Source organism: Atta colombica, unplaced genomic scaffold (genome assembly GCF_001594045.1).
Source record: "Atta colombica isolate Treedump-2 unplaced genomic scaffold, Acol1.0 scaffold141, whole genome shotgun sequence".
Classification (NCBI taxonomy): domain Eukaryota; kingdom Metazoa; phylum Arthropoda; class Insecta; order Hymenoptera; family Formicidae; genus Atta; species Atta colombica.
The window spans coordinates 516,668-533,454 of NW_017259230.1; the positions used below are offsets into that span (position 1 = coordinate 516,668).

At 30.8% G+C, this 16,787-nt stretch overlaps 1 protein-coding gene across 3 annotated transcripts in view; it reads left to right on the plus strand.

The window, feature by feature from the left end:
* Positions 1–5,797: 5,797 nt before the first annotated feature.
* The window catches only part of LOC108684983 (calpain-A-like), an 11,238-nt gene continuing 248 nt past the window's right edge, over positions 5,798–16,787 (plus strand). The window contains exons 1-13 of one of the 3 annotated variants that reach the window (XM_018189564.1): positions 5,798–6,139; positions 9,903–10,079; positions 10,198–10,385; positions 10,646–10,949; positions 11,027–11,208; positions 11,273–11,523; positions 11,601–11,758; positions 12,029–12,246; positions 12,325–12,367; positions 13,558–13,687; positions 15,111–15,238; positions 15,318–15,513; positions 16,202–16,235. In XM_018189564.1, coding sequence (XP_018045053.1) covers positions 6,026–6,139; positions 9,903–10,079; positions 10,198–10,385; positions 10,646–10,949; positions 11,027–11,208; positions 11,273–11,523; positions 11,601–11,758; positions 12,029–12,246; positions 12,325–12,367; positions 13,558–13,687; positions 15,111–15,238; positions 15,318–15,513; positions 16,202–16,235 — 2,123 coding nt within the window. In that variant the 5' untranslated portion in view covers positions 5,798–6,025. Of the gene's footprint in view, positions 6,140–9,325; positions 9,815–9,902; positions 10,080–10,197; positions 10,386–10,645; positions 10,950–11,026; positions 11,209–11,272; positions 11,524–11,600; positions 11,759–12,028; positions 12,247–12,324; positions 12,368–13,557; positions 13,688–14,449; positions 14,585–15,110; positions 15,239–15,317; positions 15,522–16,201; positions 16,236–16,787 lie in introns of those variants that run through there. The other 2 variants (XM_018189563.1, XM_018189562.1) reach the window with 2 other exon arrangements.

A 16,787-nucleotide genomic window follows, 5' to 3' on the forward strand; every position in this document is an offset into this window, starting at 1 on the left:
TTTTGTTAAGAATCTTCTAAATTCATCTTTATTAAAAATTAGCATCGCGGTTTTATTTAATTAGCATTGGACACTCAAAAATTAAATAGCTTTAAGAGATTTCGAAAAAAAACCTATGAAATAGAATAAATTAAGTTATATATAAAAAATAAATTAAAAGCATTTGTAATAGCAATCTTTATAGTATTAAAAAATTCCAGATTAGAAAGATAAATGTTCAGAAAGATAAACGTATATTTAATTTATAGTTGTCATTAATAAATTTTCGTTGTTTGCAAATGTTGATTCATGTCGGTTGACTTAATGCCAGAATATCTTTACCTGAAGTCAAGGAGATTATTCATTCTCGATTTTCACTGACAACGAAACTAACATGTGTGATGTCAATTAAATTAGTACCTAGCTTGCTATATTCTTCTCACTGATAACAATTGTCAATTGATTTACAAAACGATTATGAAACGTTGAAAATATGCATCGTCAATCCGAAATATGGCGAAAAAGAACCGTCCGAGCTGTTCTCATAACATAATGACTCATGTAGCTTCTTTAAAATTCCCAAAATAACTTGTACCATGTCGGTCGAAAACGTGGCTTCAACTTAAATTTACTTAATCTTGTAAGCCAATGTAATATTGGCTCTCATATTACTCTCAATATTATTAAATTATCAGTTTTATTTACAGCGAAAAAATTAACTCATGCATCTTAAAATTAAAGAGAGATAAGGATAATATAATTAATTTCGAGCATATAATAAATTAAATACATACATAAATAAATATAAAATCATTTTTCTATTAAAAAATATTCTTAAAAGCAATAAATAATTAAGAAGTAATAATTTTGTATGCGATATTTCACATATATATAATAAAATTGATAATACTACACTATAATACTACTTTTTCATATTTATATAAAAAAATTCATATTATATAATATTATGACGAGGTGATGGAGAACTGGTTCACGAAAATTGAACTTTCTTTTTTGGTACCGTTTACGAGAATCCTTTATAAGGAAAAGAGCAGCTCAATGTGCAATGCACATGTAAGCAAGCGACTTGTATATCGGTGTCGCCTGATACAGCTCGGATGGAAGAGGGAAGGGACAGTTGGTTCCGAAACAGAGCGAATCTCACCGGATATTCCAACCAGTGTATCACGTACCACACACTCGTCAGCGTCATTTTCGATACAACCGCGTGCGGTACAGAATCGATATCACCCGGTGCCGTCACCTGTAACTAGGTGTTTTCGAATTGCGCTCCGGATTGCGCAGAAAAACAATTAACACGTGTTGCGATGTGGTGATTCGCAAAACACCCACGATATTGGTCCTGTTATACAGACAAACTTAATTATAAGGGTAATTATGGGCAGCATGGTGAATTATGGAATTTTGCAAAGATAAAATTCATATAATAAAAAAACAATTTACAATGTTTTATTTGCAATTGTAATGTGCAATTACTGTAATGTGCAATTATTTTAATGTGCAATTATTTTAATACATTTTACATTTGTATAATTACATATATTTGATATGACAAGTTTTATCATTGAGAAGATACTGTAACATTACGTAATATACATAACGACAGCTGCAAAGTAGCAGCAATAATTATTTCGATAATAGCTAAATTAGATAATGGAAACTAATTAATCTATTTTAAATAAAATGTCCATATTTGTCCATAAATGTCACGATCGCTGTGCACGATCATTTTATTTTGTGAAGTAATTTCTAATTAAATGATTCTTTTCACTAATTTAACTGTGACATAGCAATAATTATTAAATTAGATAATCGTGTACATCGTATCTAAACCATCGGATAAGAGATTAAGTTCAGCTTTAATGTGACAGTGACCATGATGCACCAGGGTGTGCCTTTGGATCGATAAAAGGTTCGGCACAGTGCCACAGTTTTAATAGCGCTAAAAAAGGATGTAACTTTTGGATTATTATATTAAATAAAGAATTATTATTAAAAAGTTAGGAGAACGGATTGCCTGCAAATAGTAATTTTTTTAATTCTCTTCTGTGCGTCTTAGGCCCGATTGCACCATCACTTTGATTTTAAGCGAGGCTTAAAACTAGGGATACACTGGATCGTAAAATTACCGGATACCGGATATCGGATATCCGACATCCGATCGAGTATCTGAAAAGGCAATTTCTTCGAGTCGAATATTTTCCGGATATTTGATCAGAATCTTCTAAAAAAAAAAGCCTGTACAAAAAAAGATTGTAATTTTGCAATGTATAAGATATTATAGTATCATGAATATAACATTAAATATCCGAGAAGACAATTTTTTGAATTCGATATTTTCCGGATATCCGACCAGATTCCAAGGCAATGTAAAAAAAACTAAAAAAAAGAAAAAAAGGAGTAAAAAGAATTGTATCAATAGAAATGATAACTGTAGAGAAAACAAATGTAATTTTGCAACAATACATAAGATATTATAACATTATGATTATGTATACTAATTTCTAGAATAGTTATATAAGAAAAAAAAACTTAACAATTTAATGACATCAAATTTCAATCGGATATATTCCGGATACTAATGATATCTGGCTATCCGGGCGGATAGTAAAAAAGTGCCGGATAATGCCGGATACTGAATACTTTCCGGATATCCGGATATATTTACTTAAAACTCTCTCTTTTTCGGTTTTAAAACGAGATAAAAAGAGTTTTAAGTTTCGCTCAAAAAATAACGTTGATGCAATCAGACCTTAATTCCTTTAACTGCTAAATGTGTATGGACTTTAATCATGGAAAAAAATTGAAAGATTGAAAGGGTAGATAATTAACTAAAAAAATTTTTTAAATGCTCAATAAGTCAAAAGATCAATCCAGTCAGAAACAATTTTCATTTGATAAAGCAGGTGATTTGCATATTTACATACATATATGTGTCTTTTTTTATACACATTGATTCTTGTTGTCAATTTACATATAAAAGCATTAAAAAGCAAATCATGGAAAAATTATTACTTCAGGAATTATTTCGTATTTTCTGTAGGAATATATGAGATTAAAATTCTTTTTTAGATATGAAATCGCGCTCTGCAATTTTGCGTTCCAGAAAGTCTTTTTGTACACCTTTCAATATATTTATTTACTTTGCAACATAATAATGTCTGTATGTTCGCAGACATTGAACATTTGTTTTGTAATGGATTTACATCGACTATCGTGTTACGCGATGCACATTTCCAGTGGTAATAAAAGCTAAAAATGGTAACACAAATGCGTTTGAGCTGACATATGTACGAATATATTGTACATGACTACGATACCAAAGGCAATACAGACTTTGTAACAATAATCGTTGTCGCGATAAACTAGCACCGTGTCGTAATGATTCTGACTCCGCGCCAATTAAGTCAACCGTGACATAGTAGAGAGTTTAAAAACACGATAGATCCTATTTCCTCCAGGTGATTGTAAAAACTAACAAATAGACACGGTCAGATAATCGCGACTCACATTATTTTTGTTATTAGGCGATATCATGATGAACCCGGATTCTGCTTAGTTATTGTGTTTATAAATCGGCAAAATTGCGTGTTTATTATAATTGTGTGTGATTACAGACAATTGTTGGAACCGATTGTCGGTACGCAAAAGTCATAACAATAGAAATCATCGACAGAACTTCTTTTAAAGATTCGAGTAATTCTATCAAAGTAGTATTGATCTTCAGGAATTGAAACTGTTTGGCAGCGTCCCAAAAATCAATCAGTAGTGCATTTTAGATATCTGTAAGTTAAACATCCAATAGATATTCAATAAATATTTTGATACAATGTAAAATTTATCGTTTTGAATAGAAGTAAATGAAACGAATTCTAGATTCTACAATTTTATAAAGACAATTGATTTTCAAACAATCATATTGTGACTTAAATTATTGTCATTAATCATCAATCATCGTATCTTTTAAGAAATTTCACATATAAGATAGATAGGAGTTTCCCCAAATTTTCTGTACAAATAATATGGTATATTCTATTTTATATGAATTGAAATAAAAAAATGTTATATAAATATAGATCTTAAAATGTTTTATTAAAAATTTTAATAATAAATAATCTGGATAAATTATAATCAAAATATGAAATGTATAAGAAATTTACTTATAAGTTTACTTATAATTTTATATAATAAGTTTGCATCTCAAAGTACTGTCTCTGTTAATGTAACCTTGATTTCATATGACATATATTTTTTATTCATATATATTTTTTATGAATATGATTATTTTAATAAATGTTTATGAATATTGATTATTTCAATAATTTTGAATTTATCATCTTTCGATGAGGATAGAAAAAAATCATCATTATGGAAGGAAGATTTCTTTTACTATCGCAAAAAAGATAAATTTAAATTCAAATAAACACACATAAAGCATTTTAAGACCTATATTTGTATAATATTTTTTTCTCTTTAGCTTACAAAACACACTATTGAAGTATTATGAAAAATTCAGGGACACTCTGTATAATTTAAGTGTTGAAATTAATTAATTTGGAATATATATTTTTGATTTATATATATTTTTAAATGTTTATGAACATTGATTATTTCAGTAATTGATATAATTTAGAATATGAGTATACAACAAATCTAACAAATTAATATGACAAATTAATTATTATTATTAATGTACTAAATTAATAATAATTAATTAAATATATTAAATTAATATTAATTAAATTAGTATTAATAAATGAGAGTTAATTTCCTATCAAAACAAACCTGTTAAAAGAAATAAACTTTTTTTCTCTGCTCTGCATATACGATATTGTTCAGAAGTGATGTACAATACGATCATTCAGAAAGATAATCCACTATACGAACGACGAATAACCTTCCTACAGTCATTAACTCACGCAATTTTGATAAGAATCGGCGTCATCGTGACATTGACAATAGCAGTGCAGAAAAAGTGAGGTTAACTAGTGAGAACGAAGTTTCACATTAACATTATTAAGAAGACATGTGGTCAATGGAATAAATTAGACTCTACCGATCGTTGCAAAATTTTCGATAGCTCACAGATCTCATCGGGATAAGAATTTTCAAGTGTACAAAAATGAATTCGTATGGATGGAACAGAGAAATATTCGAGCCAGAATTCATTCGGCAAGAAACAAAGAAGATCGAGGTGAGTATATGACAATAGCATACCTTACATATTTCGAGAATTTTGAAGCAATACAGCAACTGATAATTGCAAGATCGCAACAATTAATTTCGAACGGTTTAAATTTAAACAGTCTTGCTAATTAGAAGTTACAAGGATCACCATTGGCAATATTTGTCGTTTTAAATTGCGTGCATGCTGGCTCGAAGTTTTCAAAATGGATGAATTTGAGATGAGCGTAACCATTGGCTAGATTTAAGAATGACAACCAATCGCGTTTTACCGTTATAATGTGAATAGCAGATTCTGTTTTTATTATTCTCGCACTAAAATTTTTTTCTCATTTTTGTCAAATATCAAACATATATTTATTTCACTTTAAGTTCCAAAAGTGTACACTTTAGTAGTTCAGCTGTAGAAAACAGATGTATAGAATCCGAAAGCCGCCACTGAAAAGTGAGCGTGCGCCTCTCCTGCCTTCTCCATCGAGCCAATCAAGGTCATTTCGAGAGTGACGAGAGCTGTATAGTCCTATAGTGTATACTGGCATATGTACATACCTGGTATGACGTAGCGAAGGAAAAGCTATGGGTGAGGGTTAATGGTTATCGTGGCTGAATCTGTCCGGCATAGAAGTCTGTCAGATCGTAACGGTTTCGAAACTGCATCGGAGTATCTTCTCGCGCTTCATAATCCGTGCCAGTTAAAACGTGACGGATATCGAAACATTCGAGACAACATCGGAAGTTCGAGCTGCGTCGTTCGCTCGAACGATCGGTGTTTTCGAGATCATTTGAAATTCAATTTGGATTTGGGCGTAGTCGAGAAGAAAACGAGAGGAAAATAAGTGCGATGAGTTATTACGATGGTTACGGTGGCGATGGAGGTGGCACCGAGGAGGATGTGTTTGTTAAAACGGCGGTCGAGATCAAGCGATTCCTACCGTCACTTTTCAACATCAAAGTGGTACGCTTATTTGTCTCGTTATCAGAGGCAAAGAGCCGGCAGCCGATGAGTCATTGAAGCTCGCAGACTCCGTTTCTTCAATATCTTCACTAATAGATAATCTTTAAATTTTTTGTAGAATCTGTGTCAAGACGAGTATTTGTCGAAATAAATCTTTCATTGCCCGTTATATTTTTTAAATAGTTCAGCGCATTGTTTTTTTAGTATTGATTTCTATTTTGTTTTTCTTTATTATAAATTACAAATTATAAATTGAGATAAATTTTAATTAAATAATTATTTATTAAGAATAAATTTGTTTAAAAAATTTTTAGTTTACTTTTTGAATAATTAGAAATAGTAATTTTTCTAATTTGAGATTCCATCGAATTGTTTTTCACTTAAGGCTGAGTAGTCACCATAGTCATATTGAATTGTGACGTCGAAGCGTGAAATGACACATTAATTTTTATTACATGTCATTTATAAATAAAGACAATTTGGATAAAACAAAATGATGAGATTACTTTAAAATATTTATAAAAATGAACTATGCTTATCCTCCTTGACAGTCAGTAAATAATCGTAAAACGTAATATAAAGCATGCGTAAATGAAAATAAACTGCCAATTGAATAAAATCACTAATGTGTCTTTTATCACTTTTTATGATTATTTATTGACTGTCAGAGGGGATGAGTATAGTTTTCATCCATTTTTACAACTGTTTTAAAGCAATCTCATCATTTTGTTTTATTTAAATTGTTTTTATTTATAAATGGCACATAATAAAAATTGTCACTTCGTGCCATTTCTCGCTTTTGATGTCATGATTCAAATGGCTGCGTTCCATTTAATATTCGCAATGCTCACGAGCATTATTTGTCTTTGTTTAACATTTGATAATCGATAAGGATTAATGATTCTACGAGCGTTTGTTAAGTAGAACGCAGCCATGATTGTGATGGCTACTTAGGATAACTAACAAAAGAAGGACGCGACGTGATAATAATTGATTACGGCGAAACTCGTTGTAACGATAGGTCTGCAAGAGATACATCATTTATTTTCTTCTCATAGAACTTAAAGAATTTTTTATCAATTTTTTTTGTCGTATGAAAATACGATATTAAAAAATTCTAAAAAAATTCTGAAAAAATTCTCAGAATTTTATAAGAAGAAAATAAACAATTTTTATCTCTTGCTGTTTTTCTGTAAAGTTGATAGTATTTAAGTAAAAAATTATTGAAAACCAATGATTTTTAGTCATTTCTAATTGATTTTTTCACAAACGCTTGAGAAGCGCATTATGTCCCTTTATTCAGTATCACTTGACATGCAGATCTATCGCTACAACGAGATTCATTGCAATCGATTATTATCACGTTATATCCTCTTCTTGTAAAAGATATATAAATAATAGAAAAATAATTATAAAGAATTAGATCACTTTCTTTCCGATATCTTTTGATACAAATAATCGGAAAAATTAATTAATCGATAAATATTTTATAAAAAATAATATGTATATATCTACGAGATAAATTGCTTTGTTGTGTTTTACTAGCACAACATAATATATAAATCTTTTTAAATAAAAGCTTGACTAAACATCTTCACATATAAAATCATGTAACTTGTGCATAGCATATTGGAATAAAATGTAACATCGAGAAAAGTGCATGATTGATCAATTCCTCTCATTTAACATCTCCTATTTTTCTCGCTCTAGAAATATTTCGCAAATTTACACTGAAAAAAAATGCTGTTGATTCAATTAAAGTCTATATTACGAGCTGTCATTAATATTAGTATTTAATGTATATTTTTATTGACATAAAGATATAAATTATTTTAATAATCAAGGCCTTTATGTCAATACAAATATACATGAATTAATTACTTATGTTAGTGACAGCCCATAATATAGATTTAATTGAATCAACAGTATTTTTTTCTCAGTGTATATAAAAAAAATCTACATTAATGAATGATCTTTCACAATATGAATACTAAAATTCTCTTGAATATCACACAATTATTTACGTCTTTTGTAATATAGGTACATTGCATGCAAGATATTCTAACACCAATGGTGATGGTAATAGTGATGACGACATTGTACGAGAAATACAATGCATTCTTGTACGATACGTATTCATTCATTAAAAAAAATTATATGCGTCATAACATGTGTCAATACAGTTATTATTCATGCCGTCTACGTGTTTTTACAAAACACGTTAATTATTTAAATTCTAACTTAAAAAATTTTGTTCACATATTGAAAGAGTTAAAAGAGTAACGACAATGAAATAGAATCCCGGGAAAAAATGTTATAAATATGGACATATTTTGTATATAATTATATACATATAATTATGTATAAAATATGTCAATTTTGTATATAATTATACATAATTATATATGATATATGAAACTTTAATAATTATATATTATTATATTTAATAATTATATATGAAACTTTTTTCGGGATGTAAACAATAATTAAAAATAATTATTAAATAAATAGATAAAATATTAAATGATTAAAATATTAAATGCATGCTTATATGTATAATAATGTAAATAAGTAGCATAATAAATGATTTACTAAATTAATTTCGTTATTGCTCTTTTACTTGCAATTATTTATAATTCAAAACGTAATTGGTTTAGTTTATAATCTGTATGTTATTCAGTTTTTTAATACGAACTTTGTATATCAATTTATACTGTATGTTTAAATTAATCATTGACAACATACCGTGCAAGTTGAACTTATTCAAAAGAAGATTGGAACTTTTCTTTTCGATTGCTAAATTCTCAATAAATGTTTAGAATATAGATACTTGCGCGCTTTGCATTTCATTTCATAGCTGTCTACTTTTAAGTTCGACTATCAGATGTTTTAATATTTTCAGAAACAATAAAAAAATAATTGTACACAAATTGTTAAGATAAAATAAAAGTATATTTTAACGCAGACATTTATTATATTATTATATTGACATAGATATTCATTAGCTAATACACTTTGCTCATTGTAATGCATTTCTATATTATACCATGTACTAATTTGTTATCTCTTTACGTACACGCAGCTGTTCGCATATCCTTATTAAACAATATCACAATCTAAATTGCGGTTTGTTGTTTTCCGGTATAGTCATCATACCACTATTTCCACAAACGATAACCGTATCGAACCTATCTGATAAAGATAGCTATTTCAAGTTCGAACAATGAAGCTTTTCTCATGGTAGCGAATAGTTTTAATTCTCATTTTGTATTGGTTGCATGTTTTCGAGGAGAAACCTGCTTTGCTTACGTGACGATTTTTTTCTGCACCCGCGTTTATTCTTTTCTATGCATGTAAAACGATTCGCTTCGTTAACTCACCGACATGGATTCACGGCGTAGCAAATATACCAATTATCGCTACTCCAATTACATGCAAGAAGGCCTGGCAATTCTGAAAATTGGATCTAGTGTTGAGTCTACAAAATCTACGAATAGTAGGACAATCGGCAGGAACAATAATATCCTTTACTTGGCCAAACGCGAGTCTGTTCCTAAAAATTCGGCAGTAAAGCTGAATAAGTCCCACGATTCTACGACGTGGAAGCATAACAAATCTTTTGAAGATAAAGGGATACGAACAACAAAAAATTTTATTGGAAAACCCTGCTATAACGTAGGGCAAAATCGCAATTTTTTCCCCTTTTTTCTCGAAAATAGAGAAATACCGCATATACACTTTATGCACAAACTGATGTTCGCAGTTAGGGGAGAAAGGATCCGGCTTCAGACCACGAGGGGAAGTCCAAGACTTCAACACCCTGAGACGAGAATGCCTGGCGACGGGAAGACTCTTCGAAGATCCTGAATTTCCAGCCAATGACTCGTCACTGTATTTCTCCCGCAGACCGGATAGATACATAGAATGGAAACGGCCGATGGTTAGAAATCTTTTGAATTATTATCCTAAGTTTTATTAGCTGCCATCGATAATAATTTATAAATCAAACACGCAAGGAGAATGGTCTTAATATTATCTATAACGCGCTAATTTTGCAGGAAATTGCAGACGATCCTCAGCTCTTCGTGGAGGGTTTCTCAAGATTCGACGTTCAGCAAGGAGAGCTGGGAGACTGTTGGTTGTTGGCCGCAGTGGCGAATCTGACCATGCATTCGAATTTATTCTTTCAAATAGTGCCAGAGGATCAGAGCTTCGAGGAAAATTACGCTGGAATCTTTCACTTCAGGTTTGCTAGAATGCAGTTTTATAAACAACGTTTTTCCGACGTAGATAACTAAAAATAACTAAAAATAATTTAATTTACATTCTTATTATATAAACCGAAATGTTTATAGAAACGAATTACGTATATCATTCAGAAATTTCGTTAATTACTGAATAGAATATCACGAATATATTAATTCTGTGATATTTGTGTGACAAGTTTTTCTGCAAATTGCTACTAACTTGGAAATGACTCTTACATAAGATTTGTACATTTATCAGGTTTTGGCAGTATGGTAGATGGGTTGATGTAGTGATCGATGATCGATTGCCCACCAGTCGTGGAGAATTAGTGTATCTTCATTCGGCCGAGAATAATGAATTCTGGAGCGCTCTTCTCGAAAAAGCATATGCAAAACTTCATGGTTCCTATGAGGCATTAAAGGGCGGTACAACTTGTGAAGCCATGGAGGATTTCACTGGTGGAGTAACGGAAATGTATCAAATGGACGAAACGCCACCGAATTTGTTCAATATTCTCTTAAAAGCCTCTGAGAGAAACTCGTTATTGGGTTGTTCTATCGAGGTGAATAAGTAGTTATAATATTTATTATTATATCGCATGCTTCAATTGGTTATTACTTTGATCCCTTCTCCTATTAGCCCGACCCCAACATAGTGGAAGCTGAAACACCTCAAGGATTAATACGCGGTCACGCGTACAGCATTACTCGCGTGAAGAACGTGGAGATTCAGATGCCAAATCGATATGGTACCATACCTTTATTGAGGCTTCGGAATCCTTGGGGAAACGAGGCAGAATGGAATGGGCCTTGGAGCGATCAGTAAGTAGTCTCCTCCTTTCGAAAATTATGATTCCAAGTTCGCGCTTTCGTCATCTGTCGATAGATCGCCAGAATGGAGATTTATCCCTGATCACGAGAAAGAGGAACTTGGCCTGACATTCGACATGGACGGTGAATTTTGGATGTCGTTCCATGATTTTACTCGCCATTTCACTCAACTCGAGATATGCAACTTGAATCCAGACTCCTTAACGACGGACGACATCAGCGCCGGGAAGAAACGCTGGGAGATGAGCGTGTTTGAAGGAGAATGGGTGCGCGGAGTAACAGCGGGTGGTTGCAGAAACTTTTTAGGTGAGATATGTAAATATATCGAACTGATCAAATTTTGTAGGAGTATTCTCGTTAAACAAAAAACATATATTTTGTAGAGACCTTCTGTCATAATCCGCAGTACCGTATTACTTTGGAGTCTCCAGATGACGATGATGACAAATGTACCGTAATTGTTGCTTTAATGCAAAAAAACAGAAGAGCGCAAAGAAGGATGGGTGCTGATTGCCTCACTATCGGATTCGCGATATATCATGTATGTGAAATTAATTGATTCTTATATAATATCTAATAATAACACAATAGAATTATAAATTTGATTTATTTGAAAATTCGAATATTTATCTTCAACATTTCGAAGAAAATAAAGTTTATTACTGTTTATAAATTATATTTTTTATTTACATAACTTTGTACTGAAAGTAATAGTAAAATGTTCAAGAAACGCATCAAGAAGATGAAGAATTCGAAGATGAAAAATAAAAAATATGAAATATTTTCTATTAAAAGTCTACTTTTTTGACAGTTAGATTATCCGGAGAGACTGCCAAAACCACTAGATATTAATTTCTTTAAGTACAACGCATCTGTTGGACGGTCACCGGCATTTATAAATTTACGAGAAGTTACATGCCGTTTCAAATTACCGCCGGGTGTTTACTGCATAGTTCCGAGTACTTTTGATCCAAATGAGGAAGGTGAATTCTTGCTAAGAATCTTCTCTGAGAACAAGAATAATATGGAGTAAGTTCTATTGCGATATTGTAATATAATAGCATGACGTTAAAGAACTTTTATCCAAATGTTTCTGTTTGTTTACAGAGAAAATGATGAAGAAGTTGGTGTTGGAGAAATTGATGATAGGGTAAGGATAATAATATATTAATCCTTAACAACGAATTATTTTGTTTATTGTAATAAATTGAAGGATGATAAAAAAAATCTCTCAGATTATATATTTAAATCAGAAAGTTTCAATCAAAATTTCAAAAATAGTTGTGTAAACAAAATTCTTACACATCAGATTGTCAATTGATACTTATGTTTAGAATTGATGAATCATACTAATGCGATAAATCACACAGCTTAGAAGACATTTATTAATAATTCGCAGCACTGGCACTGACAGCACTAATAATTCAGTTTGCTGAATTATATGCATTGTGTGTTAAAAAAGTGTAATCATAGATTAGAAATGCATTAAATTAATTTATGTTAAATTGCACAAAAACGTAGAATTAACCAATATTGTGCAATTAAGTTTTGTGTTCAGCTAATGCTTGCAAAATTTAATGCTGTTGTACCATCTGATAATTGACTCACGTTATGTGAAAAATGATAACTAATCCCTAACGAGCTGCACGTTTACATGCTTGGCTTTTAGGTAATTAATCCTGCGGATAAGGAGGATCAAAACGGAGATAACGTAAGTAAAATGCATGCTTGTATGTGTTGAGACAATAAAAAAGCTCTAATATGTTTTATGCATGAAGAAATAAGAAATTAAAGAAATATAGGATTGTGTTCAAGAACTCAGGGCATCATCATTTTATCCTTGTTGTTCACCGAATGTTAAACAAAGATAAAATAATAGTGCGTACCCTGGTGAACACAGTCTTAGATTCAATTTTACTACAACCGCTTTGATTCGAAAATACATGTAAGACATAATATAAGCATAATGAGTGTATATTGTGAATATATGTATATAGAAATCAAATTCATTAATAACAATCAATAAGAAATAAGAGAAAAAGGAATGAGTCATTCATTACGTACATGTTTTGAATTCACTTGTGATTTACAGCTATTTTCGCATCTTTTAGAAGCTGTCGTTACTATTTTTTTATGACTCATACTGTATACATAAATTTTACGTATTAATGAAAAAAATTAAATCAAAATATTTTAAGTTTTGTTTAAATAATGTAATTTAAAAATAATTACAAAGAAGTCGATTCAATTTTTTTAAAGAGATCCAGAATTTTTAGACTTGTTTTAGATTACGATTGTTTTTATATTTTATAATGAAATATTTTTTTGTATTATTTGTAGGTTCCCGAAGAACCTGAGCAAGATCGCAATAGCGAGAGAGTCCGAGAATTCTTCAAGAAACTTGCTGGCGATGATTTAGAAGTGGATTGGATGGAACTCAAAGATATCCTAGATTACGCTATGAAGAAAGGTAAATATAATCTACGCGCTGTGAGATATTTTGATATAAAAATATGAAAAAAAGAGTATGTACAGTTTTAAATACGAGTATATATAGTTTCCGTACATGATTGTATTTTATTTTAATTATAAGAGCTTTGCTTCATAGCTTTTTGTAATTTTTATGCTTAATTTGCTCGATGTTTCTCATTGATAGAATCATACATTTTAAAAATCATGCTTTATCATTAATCTTATAGTTTTTATATTTTATCACCTGCACCATTTATTTTTAGCCTGATAACCGATTAATTTACTATAAATTTGTTTCTCGTTATAAATTACTTTATTCTTTCAGCACGCTGTACAGCATTTTATAATCATTTAATAATCATATCAAAAATTCTGCATGCTTATCTTTTACCTTATAATTTGTATCTACAATGCATAAATATATTTGGGTCCTTCAAATAATTAATATAAATCCAATATCAATATTTCGAAAATTTCTTTATTTAATTAGATTAATTAAAAACTGTTTAAAAAATTGAAAATAATTGTAATAATACAATCTTTTAGTAAACAAGCATAGAGAATACATTATATAAGTGATATAAGCTTCTGTTAAAAATATTTAGTTCTTGAAGGAACTAAAGAACTAGATTATTAAAGGTTATATAAAAGTTAGAGAAATGTAAATTGTAATTTAAGGTAAGATGTGTTACGGATTCTTATGGCCCAAGTATACGTATGTAAAATTCGAAGCTAACATGTAGCTGTGTGTTACGGGTAGAGTTACCACAATTGGCGCATCGTAGCGAGGCACATGTTCCCGAAACTGTTGAAGGAAATGGTTCGCTTGTCGACACTCTCATCTTACTGCTGTGCGGCATTGTTTGTAATAATGAACAGTACAATAAGCCCGTAGGTAAGACAAATACATCTCCTATCACAGGATTGTTTTACCAATTGTGTTACGTCGTGATTATGTCCCACTTGTTTGATTATTTATCCTTATGTTAACACACAAAACGCGCTTTCATCAGCATTCATATGGTGAACTGATAGTGACAATGTCAAAATGATGTTAGCAAGTTGACACTTTATGTCTCTCACAAGGTAGGACAGAACTTTTCGATGAAAAATACCTACCGCATGCTTTTTCAATTAACAGAGAATGAAATATTAACGAATTGCTTAAATTTGTCGGCACACGTGTAAAGTTTGCAATGTAGCTGTATCATAATCGTTGAATTTGTCATTTCTATTGTATAATTGAAGATTAACTACTGTTTTAATACATTTGAAAAACTATAAGATAATACGTTTTTATTTTAATTTCATGTGAATTTTTTGTATGTATTTTGAAAATTTTTATGATAATATTTTAGATATTATCTCTTACATATATGAAGATTACAACAGGCAAAATGAGCTTTTCTCTTAAATTGCAGAGACTCACGATAGAGGTTTCAGTAAAGATGTATGTCGCAGTATGGTTGCTATGTTAGATGCAGATCATTCCGGCAAACTCGGTTTTGAAGAATTTAAAACGTTGTGGAATGACATTAGAAAATGGAAGGTAAGTACGAAATCTTTTAATTTGATTTTTGTAAGATATTTGTATGCCTAATGTTTTTATGGTATTATAAATATTTCAGGCTGTTTTTAAGTTGTACGATAGAGATGAATCAGGATATTTAAATGCATTTGAATTAAGACAAGCATTAAATAGCGCGGGATACCGTTTAAATAATCATATTCTTAATATATTGGTTCATCGTTATGGTACTAAAGACGGCAAGATTACTTTCGATGATTACATAATGTGCGCGGTCAGACTTAAAACAATGATTGGTAAGTGAAACTTGCATTTATCTAATAATTTATATATATCATTTATATATATTAATTAAAATATATTAATTAAAATATATATTATCTTTTAATATACGAGGTCTGTTCCAAAAGTATCCGATTTCTGCATATATTTTTGTCCTTGGATATCCTATTGTGGAAAACAGGTATTCAATATTTAGGGTGAACCTTTAAGAGTACTCCCATCAAGCGACCTAATAGCTGTTCAATCGGCAACGGTACGCAATTGTGTGAGCGTCGAAAATTCCAAGCATCGCATTTCATAATGACTGAACGAGTCGAGCAGAGAATTTGTATTACATTTTGTCAAAAACTTGGCTACACATGTTCCAATCGGATATGATTTGTCAAGTTTATGATAATGAACTATAAGTACCATACAAATAAAAGAATGGTTTAGACAGTTCAAAACTGGCCGTGTCTTAATGGACAGTGATCCTCGTTTCAGTAGCTTCAATGTCAAAAACAGCGAAAAACGTGAAACATATACGATTCAACAAAAATCGTTGTTTGATTGTGCGACAATTAGAAGAGAAGCTTGGGATCCCAAAAACTATTGTTTCTCGAATATTGACTGAAGATCTGAGAATGAGTCGCGTGATTGCAAAATTCATTCCACGAGTGTTTACGGAAGATCAAAAGAATTCTTGAGTTGAAATTGTCGAAGACATTCTAGAATCCATCAATAAAGATCCTGAGTTGCTTAAAAGGATTATTACTGGCGATGAAATATGGGTTTATGGTTGATCCTGAAACAAAAGCACAATTTTCGCAATGAGTGACGAGAGAAGAACCTCGACCCAAGAAAGTGCGTTGAAGTCGGAACAACGTGAAGACGATGTTCACTGTTTTCTTTAACCAGGAAGGTGTTGTACACCACGAAATACGCTTCACAAGGTCGCACAATAAATAAGGAGTATTATTTGAAAGTTCTTAAATAATTGCGTGATGCAGTGAGGAGGAAATGTCCGCATTTGTGGAAAAATGGAAACTAACTGCTGCATCATGATAACACTCATTCATCTCACCTGATTCAGAAGTTTTTGACTAAACATGTATTATCCAACTTTGTTAATCTCCGTACAGTCCAGATATAGCCGCGTGTAACTTTTACGGAATAGCTCTTTCTCATGATATTAGCAAAGGTCGGGTACTTTTGGGACAGACTTTGTATGTTAATACGTTTTGTTAATGTGTATATATCAATATTTACAAATTAATTATATTGATGATCATATATATATATATATATA